The following is a 9,260-nucleotide window of genomic DNA, read 5'->3' as shown; positions in this document are numbered from 1 at the left end:
TGTGCGGATGGTTTGGACCGGTTGGTAAACCTGGCCTTCAACCAAATTGGGCAATGTATCTACATGAAGCCTCCGGTCTCAGCTTCATTTTTATCTATATTTTTACTTTTAAAACCATCCCCCTTTCGTAGAAGAAAAGGTAATGAGTTTACTCTGTTATAAATGACCTACATTGGTTAATTAGGGTCTCAGCATTACTCTAATCTTCATTATCATTTATTTATGAATTAATCGACATAAACATTGGTGGTGGATCCCATTTTTAAGAGCAGATCACAATAAGAAAGAAAGATTATTTTATAATATGATTACATACTTGTGAAATCAGAAATCATTGGTGAGATTCAAGTCTAGCTAATACTCAAAATACCTTACATCAAACACTTGATCTGTTTAACAAATTCTTCAAGGTTGTTGAACGAAGTGCCACCATAGTTGCGAGCTTTCCAAGCCACTTGTTTCAACTCCGAAGCCTTTGCTTTTATACTTTCATCAGCAAGCAATTTCTTTACCTTACTCTTGATTTCATCTCTTGTTACTATCCCATTTTCGTCTCTCTCCAAATCTAAACCAACCCTCCTAACGTCACAAATCAAGTGTTTGTTAAAGAACTGATCGGCAAATTGAGGCCAACATAGAAAGGGAACCCCCATGCTTAAACCATCCATTATCGAGTTCCAACCACAATGGCTTAAGAAACAGGCAACAGAAGGGTGACCCAGAACCTTTTGTTGAGGAGCCCAACTCACTATCTTTCCACAATGAGCTACTCCATCTTTAAATTCATCTTGGTTTCTGGTAGACCCCTTCATGAAATCTGGCCGAATAACCCATAAGAATGGCCTAGCGGCAAGCTGGAGCCCAGCTGCTAGTTCATCAAATTGGCGCTGGCTGAATGTTGCAAGGCTTCCAAAGGCAACATAAATGACGGAGCGGGCAGGTTGATGGTCTAGCCAGCTTATGCAGGTGGAATCCTCCTGCCAGAGGCTTCCGATTGTTCCCCCAGGTAAGACGCTTGAAAGTAGTGGACCTACAGGAAGACTCTTGATGGGAATCAAGTCACAGAACCACGGCTCCAGCTCGTAAAATGAGTTAAAAAGAACCCAGTCACAGAGTTTGGTAACATTTTTCGTATCCAATGTCGCTTTGAAAATGATACTTTGCATGGTTGGATCCTCTGTGCAGTTCCACAATAAATCAGCTGTGCTAATGGCTGGCATGCTTGGAGACAACCGGATCATTTCATTCTTCGAAACAGTTCCTGTAAACAAATCCAAATCATAGTAAACTTAGAAACCGTAGGATGAATCGAGGAACCATAATATGAATTTAAAGAGGACCACTCCTTTTCAATTGTGATACACGGTCATATTAAGTAATTCAACTATAGATTAATTAAAGGAATACTTCACGGTCATATATATATAAAACAATAATTTTTAGGGTAAAAGACTTCAAAAAATAAGTTTTTAGTGTATGAAAACATAAACTAAGTTTTCATAAATTCATTTAAACATACCTTAAGTTTTTCAAATAAACTTAAATATGCCTTGTGGGCTGACCCCAGTAGATTTAAACATACCCTCATTTCTTTTCCCATGAATCTCTTTTTAATATTCTAAAAATTCTATTTTACCCTTCGAAGAGAATAGACACGCAATATAGCTCCTCTTTACGACCCAACATAATGTGATAGCTCAAGGAACTTTCTCTATTTTGTTTAACCCAGTTCTCTTTTGCAACTGTATATTAGTTAGCTGAGAACAGGATAATGGTAACACTTGGCGCTATTATAGGAGAGTTGATAGTGATTTAGTATATTCATTTAATTGATGGAGAAAGAGAGCGGTTGAAGAGAAGTAGAGAGAGAGAGAGAGAGGAAGAAAGCGGTGGTGCTCTGCTTCCAATAACTCTTCCTTTGAGGGTTAGTTGTAGCGGTAAAAGAGGGGATGGTTAGAGGACATGGAAAGGAGAGAGAGAGAGAAAATGGAGTCGAATGATAGACTATATTCTTTCTTAGATACCTTTATTTGTACGTAGAAGGATTTTCCTGTCTTTGAATTTTCATCGACTTTCTCCCTCCATCTTTTACAATGAAAATGGATTAACTAACACTTCTCTCTCTCTCCCTCTCTCTCTATCCTACCATTGAGAAAAACATGATCACGTCATCCAAGATCGGTGAACTCTCACATATTCCTGTTCAACTTTATCTCATATAAATCAGAACCCATCAATGACTAATTGCATGATGGAAAACCATTAGTGTTTCAAATTGAGCATCTGTCGAGCCTTTTTATACTGTGGTTCTCTTTGAAAATTTGAAATATAATAAAGGGTAAAAAAGTCTTTTATGACTATATGATATATTTAAGTCTATTTAAAAAATTAAGGGTATGTTAAAGTCAATTTATGAAAACTCAAGGTATATTTAAGTCTTTTGTCCTAATTTTTATCGGACATGGATTTTAATTGGATCATAAATACGCATCCAATTGAATTATAATTAGATGCAAGTTCTAACATCCAAATCTGGGATAATTAGATTTGGAGTCAAATTGGATATCATACTTTTTATCGGACTCGAATTTTAATTGGATCATAAATACGCATCCAATTGAATTATAATTAGATGCAAGTTCTAACATCCAAATCTGGGATAATTAGAATTGGAGTCAAATTGGGTATCATACTTTTTATCGGACTCGAATTTTAATTGGATCATAAATACGCATCCAATTGAATTATAATTAGATGCAAGTTCTAACATCCAAATTTGGGATAATTAGATTTGGAGTCAAATTGGGTATCATACTTTTTATCGGACTCGGATTTTAATTGATCATAAATACGCATCCAATTGAATCATAATTAGATGCAAGTTCTAACATCCAAATCTGGGATAATTAGATTTGGAGTCAAATTGGGTATCATACTTTTAGAATGTATCGACTCCCCTAAGCACTAGTTTTGACCAGTGGTTTCTAACCCAACTAGGCATTCGAACCATTTCCTCTTTGAGTGATGGTTTCAATTAGGTCAAATTTTAGAATAGTAGGTGATTAGGGATTGTGGGATGGGAAGGAACAAAATAGAAATGTGAAAAAGGTGGGATTATAGATCTGAATCACTGGTATGTGAAATCCCACCATTTTAATGGGAAACATGTGGGAAAGGAGGGGAACCTGTTTAACAAAAATAAGAGTTAATATTAGACCCTTGACCAGTAAAAAAATTATTAATTATTCAATAACATACTACTTGAGTCCCATGCAATGCACACATGTTGTTAAAAGAAATTGTGGCAAGAACCTTATGACAATATCGATTGAGCCAAGTGGTACCAAGTCCAGTGCAAATTAATTTTTGGGTTACATGTTGTTAGATAAATTTGTTTTAATTTTTTATTGTTTATTGTAATTTTTACTATTTTTATGACATTAATTAATTTTATTACTCTTAAATCCAATGCATAGGCTTTGTTAAGTGACATTTAGGCAGGAGTCTTAGGACATTTCCAATTGGGGCAAACTTAACCCTATCCATCTTAGCATTATTCTTGGGTTATGTATTGTCTAATAAATAAAAAGAAAGCAAAAAAAATCTGGAAGGTATTAGGGAGAGAGAGAGTTACTTTTTTATTAAGTTCAATTTAAAAAATATTGATTTTAATTAAATTATATTTTTATTAATTTGTATCAATGTTGACCAATAAAATAATTCTTGCTAAGTCTATTAATAGTTTGTATAGTTTTTAATTGTATTTATTTTATTAATGACTTAAATTTTATTTTTTAATTTATAAAATTAATTTTAATAATTTTAGACTAAGTTATTTATTTTAATTATTAAGTTAATTGTTTAAAGTAAGTTGCTGACTTTAATTTTTTTCTTCTTTGTATTTTTATGTTACTTTTCAATTTTTAAAATTTTCTAAATAAATATTACTTTTAATATATTAAAAATTTCTATCATTTTTAACGAAAATATCTCTCATTTTATCAGTTTATTAATATTTATTTTTCCAGTTTTTTATTATTTTCTAATTTTTTCAGAAAGATTCATTTTTTATTGAAATTTCTATTAATTAACAAAATTGTTAATATTTTTCTCTTATCTTCCCTTTTTTGATGTTTTCTTGTTAATAAAATTTATTTAGAGAAAAATTCTATTATTTACTCTTTTATTTCATAATTGTGTAATTGGGTTAAAGTCCAAATTGGTCCAATTCAATACGAACTAGTAATTGAAACTAGCAAGTCAGGTGGTCTTTAGGTATTCAAATAAATGAATCCATGAACTTCGTCTTGTTGGTGCATGGTAATTTTAGGCCCCTAGTTCATTTCTTCTCTTGCTTTCATCTTTTCCTATGAAATTAGCAAAGTTGGGGAAACAACTTAATCCAAAACTGATTCGCCACATTAAAGCTATAAGACAAAGGAGAGAATTCGTGTATTAGTGAAATTTTTACATAATTTATAGAAAAAATTAGTGAATTTTTAACAATTTTTTGTAAATATATTGAAAATTTTGAAGAAATTAATTTTTTAACAAAACATGTTAATTAATAGTGTTTCTACTATTTACTAGTTGGGGCCTAGGTGATGCACATGCAATGTTACACAAAATTGATGTAGAAAGAGCCTTATGAATTTATAATTGAGCCAAGTCAATCTAAGTCAGCTCAAGTATTATATTTTTGAGTTATTTTTGAGTTATGTTTAGTTGTTTTGACCAAAATCCAAATTGAAACACTAGTGAGTAGAGTGGCTAATCTCGTGTTAGGGATATTAACGGGTCAACTTAAATGGTAAGTTCGACTTTGATTCACCCCTACATGGTTAGGTTAGGGTCAAGCTTATTAGGGTGTAGGGTCCAGTTAGTGTTTTGATAATTTAAGCCAAATCGGTTGCAAGTTTAGTTGACTTGACCCATCGGGTCATAATAAACCCTACACATGTAAAGGGTATTCTTATAATTTGCTCTACCTTCTAAACCCTAACCTTAAAGTTTATGGTTTTTTTAATGTTTGTTTTATCTCAAATTAGGTGCAGGGTTAGGTTACTGTTTTGATTATTTAACCGAAATTGGCACCTCAAAAAAAAAAAAAAAAACCAAAATTGAGTTCAGGTTTGACTAATTCCTGCTCATCAAGTCATAATACCCCTACATATAAAGGGTTTTATTATAATTTGGTTTGACTTTTACCCCCTGACATTAAAGTAGATTTCACTTTTTTTTTTTGTTTTTTCCTTTCACTTTTGAGAAATGATACCTTGGAATCCATAAACCAATTTTCAACTTAAATTAATAGCTCTTGAGTTTTCAAAAAATATCACAAAGGACTATGGGACAGTTTGGGTCAGTATCAAGTAGAATTCTATAGGTCAAGGGCAGGTTCATAAACTATATAGTATTGAATCGGGTTGAGTTGGGTTTGAGTCAAAGCATGGGAGGGTTGGGTTAGGGTTGATTCAAACCCATGCTAACCCTGTCCAAGCCTATAGCGTTCAACCTAATGCAAACCCAACTTGGGTTGCAGTTTTTCAATTGTATTTTTTTTTTTTGTGACACATTTTGAAAACTCAAGAGCCATTAATTTAAGTTGGAAATTCGTTCATAGGTTATTGGGTTGACATTCGTATTCTTCTATGCTCTATTTTTATTATGTATAGACTTTTTTGAGATAAAGTGAAGTAGAAAGAGCCCTATGACATTCTTAATTAGGTGTGATCATAGGCCATGTTAGGTTATAAGACTACTATAAAGCTCTATTAAGGTAATTATTTTAAACAGAACTCGAATTAATAAAATTAGTTTTAAAGTTAATAAATTTCTCATAGAAAAATTAATTTTATAAGATTACTATTTTAATAAATTTATTTATAATAATATTAGTAATTTAATAGGACTTTCAATTTATTATTATTATCATCATCACCATCATCATCATCATCATCATCATTATTATTATTATTATTAAATTTGAATTAATTTCCTACAATTTTTATAATTTTTAAATATGACTTAAGTGGATTAAAATAATAAATTTTATAGCTTTATTAGTAATAACAAATAATACTTATGCTACCTAATTAATTTAATTAGGATTGTTTAACACATAAATAAGTTACCTAATTTAATAGGTAACTTAAAACATGGGCTTGTTAAATAATTTGCACTTACAATTGTTGTACAACATAATGGAGCCATATTGGACCCATATGTACTACATTTCTAAATTAAAAAAGAACCTATATCTAGGGGTGCATCCCAGTTGAGCCTTGCTTGAGTCTGAATTGACCCAATTACAAATTTACATGGGTTGGGTTTGAATTTTCGATCCTTGGATTGGACTAAGTATAAATGCTTGGACTTTCTTAATTTTTGAAGCCCGGCCCAAGCATAGTCCTAGGGAAACATGAGCTCAGCTCAAACTTATCCCAACTCAAGCACAACCAAACTATATACACATGTACATGCACGTATAGACACAGATTAATTGCCTTCATTTAATTTACTATTAAATTAATAAAATTAATTTTATTATTTGTCTCATTGTATTATCTATTTTTCTCTTATTATTATTTTAGATATTTTTACTCACCTTATTTTTATGTTATTAAGTTTTAACTTTAACTATTTTCAAAAAGAAAATAGTTTTAACTGAAATATTAATATTTTAATTCATTGATGAGAAACTAAATGCTTGTATTTACAAGGTGGATAGAGAAATAAATGGAAATAAATAGAGAGAGATATAAGGTGAGGGAAGAGACATATTAAATGCTTTAGGACAAAACGTTAGATAAAGAGATAGTTTAGAAATAATTTTAGGAGAGAAGATGATTTAGATGATTGGTAAAGAGAGAGATATTGAAAAGGTATTTTAACTTTTTTGAGGAGAAAAGAGAAACCTCCCTTGGAGACCATTTTATGTGGGCATTATTGTTTTAATATATAAGAATGTTTGAACAATAAGAGTTGCACTCTATGTCACTATTGATAAGGTAGCATCTACTTCCGTATTTCATCCTAGTCTCTGCTTGGTCCTCGATAGTTTGAATGGTAGATCTTTCATCTCTCTTTTACAGGAAAATCTATGATGTAGAAAAGAGATGATATGAAAAGAGTTTTGACATCTCTCGTATCTGTCCCTTTTCAGTTTGACCGTTTGAATGATTGGTTACTTGGATCAGTTTTAGTCTTTAAATTATATTGTAAAACATAATTTTTTTGAAGGCAATTAAAAACGAGATCGCTTCAGTCAGTGCAAGGCCCGTTTGAATACCGTTCAAGCAACCTTTACATTTTGCATCAGAAACATTTTCCTACTTTTATGTTTTATTTCATGAAGAGATATTCCTAATGTAAGGCTATGATGGTTGTTTGAACGGGCTTTGCAATGACTGAATCCCATTTCATTAAAAACATAATTTACCATATAAAAGTTAATTAAAAATGGCTTGAAGCACGATGACTCATAGAATGGGTAAAAACGGTTCAGCGGTCTAAACATCCGGCCGGACCGGATGGGTCTTCCACCAAGCCCATGGGTTTTCATAATCTTATTTTGGCATTATGGCCAGTTCGACCAAACACTGGTTCTGACTTTCAATTTACTCATCAGTGCAAAACCCTGGTTAAAGCATGATGTAAACTGCCGAGGAATAAAGTAATGAAGTTTAATGGTTACTCAGTAAGTCTTACCGCCATCACTAATGATTCCAGCCTGGATAAGCTTAGGAATATGAAGTGACAAGGCTAGAACTCCGGCCGACGTTGTGCTAAACGCTGCTCGCTTGATTCCCATCTTCTCAGCAACTTCCATCGCCCACTTTAATGGTGCTGATGCGATGACACAGTTGATCTTGTTCTCGTTGGTCTCTGGTTCTCCGTTCATCTTCTTAATCAAGTTCTCTAAATAACCCGGCATAACCCTTGTGGCAGCATCAATTTCTTCGGTGTCATCCCCGAATTTCGCCCCGTCCGGGATGGAAGACAGCTGAATCAGGCTGTGTATGCTACTCTTTTCCGGCAGTGCAGCCATTATTCTTTGTCTCACTGATTCTTCAGTGACAAATGTAACCTTGACCCCTCGAATAGCCAGGCTCTGTGACAGCTCCATGAGCGGCATGACATGGCCCTGTACCGGTGCTGGTATAACTAGCGCATGTGCTTGCTGGTGATCCATTGAGATGCAGGCAGCAGCTTGACGTGTATGGACTATGGATTCCTTGATGATTTTCTGTTTGCTTGATTCAGGGAGGACCGGTGATGCCATATCCTTTTGGGGGACTAGCAATTCTGTTACTGAATGCTTTTAGCTTCAATAAATCTGTTACTGAAAAGCAATAATCTTTGTTTACTGGAAACCGATATTGGTATTAATCAAACAAAAAGCAATTCTCTGTTTGGTTGTCTTCCAATTCCAACCATTTAAAAGATGAAGGATGCATTTTTCATCAATGGGTCTTGATTATGTGGACAATCCTCTAACAGAGGATTGCTCATCATCCACTGTTAATAAAGAATTGCTCCATTTGACACTCGAACAACCAGTTCTTGGTCAGTGTAAATCTGGTCACTTTAGCACTACTATTTTACACTTGAAATGAAAAAGGGAAAATAAGCAAAGGATAAACAGAAAACAAAGGAAAATAATTCCACTCAAAGCAAAGAAAGAATTTAAATATATAAAAAGTACACTTCACTGAAGACCTAAAAGAACAAGGAAATCATCAGTTTTACTCTTTCAGACACTTACCGGTTTGAAGCTAAAGAGGAGAAAAGCTTTGTTGCAATAAATCCCTTTCGTCATTTCTCCGATGAATTTATTTAAAATTGTTTGAATTCTAGTCCATTCTATTACTACCTTGAGACTAATAATGGAAAGAGAGAGAGTGTGTGTTTTTAGGCCGGAGAGAGAGGAGCGTAGAGAAGAGAGAGAGAGATCTACAAGGAGGATTCCAACCTTGTGGACCGAATATGCACTACTAGAATTTTATCTTTAGAGGGTACACGACGCGGTCAAAAAAAATTGCCACTATAATTATGGGTGGATTTGAGCTGAGCGGAACCAAATAGTACCAGGTTCGAGTTGGGCTCGAGACTATTCTACAAGGTTCGAGTTTGGTTTGAGCCAAAAATTTGAGCTCGAGCTCGGTTTGAGTTAAAAATTTATAAGCTCGAGTTTGATTTTAAGAAAAATATTTTATAAAAATAAAAAATTATATATAAAAATAATATTTTTATATGAT

The 9,260-nt window shown here is 33.1% G+C and overlaps 1 protein-coding gene across 2 annotated transcripts; it reads right to left on the bottom strand.

The window, feature by feature from the left end:
• Positions 1–229: 229 nt before the first annotated feature.
• Positions 230–8,977, bottom strand: LOC148867047 (UDP-glycosyltransferase 83A1-like). 2 transcript variants are annotated; one of them, XM_088980269.1, is made up of 3 exons: positions 8,768–8,977; positions 7,711–8,338; positions 230–1,261 (listed from the first exon to the last, which is right to left on the bottom strand). In XM_088980269.1, exons 2-3 carry the CDS (start codon positions 8,282–8,284, stop codon positions 372–374), a joined length of 1,464 nt encoding a protein of 487 aa, XP_088836395.1. In that variant the 5' UTR covers positions 8,285–8,338; positions 8,768–8,977; the 3' UTR covers positions 230–371. The 2 variants fall into 2 exon arrangements, with proteins under 2 accessions (XP_088836395.1, XP_088836394.1); XM_088980268.1 differs by having other exon boundaries at positions 7,711–8,344; positions 8,768–8,971.
• Between the last annotated feature and the right edge of the window lie 283 nt (positions 8,978–9,260).

The sequence above is a fragment of the Nelumbo lutea genome, chromosome 3 (assembly GCF_056320005.1).
Source record: "Nelumbo lutea isolate HS-2025 chromosome 3, American lotus-T2T, whole genome shotgun sequence".
Classification (NCBI taxonomy): domain Eukaryota; kingdom Viridiplantae; phylum Streptophyta; class Magnoliopsida; order Proteales; family Nelumbonaceae; genus Nelumbo; species Nelumbo lutea.
Note: the sequence above shows the minus strand (reverse complement) of the source record. Positions and strands in the feature narration are given on the sequence as shown.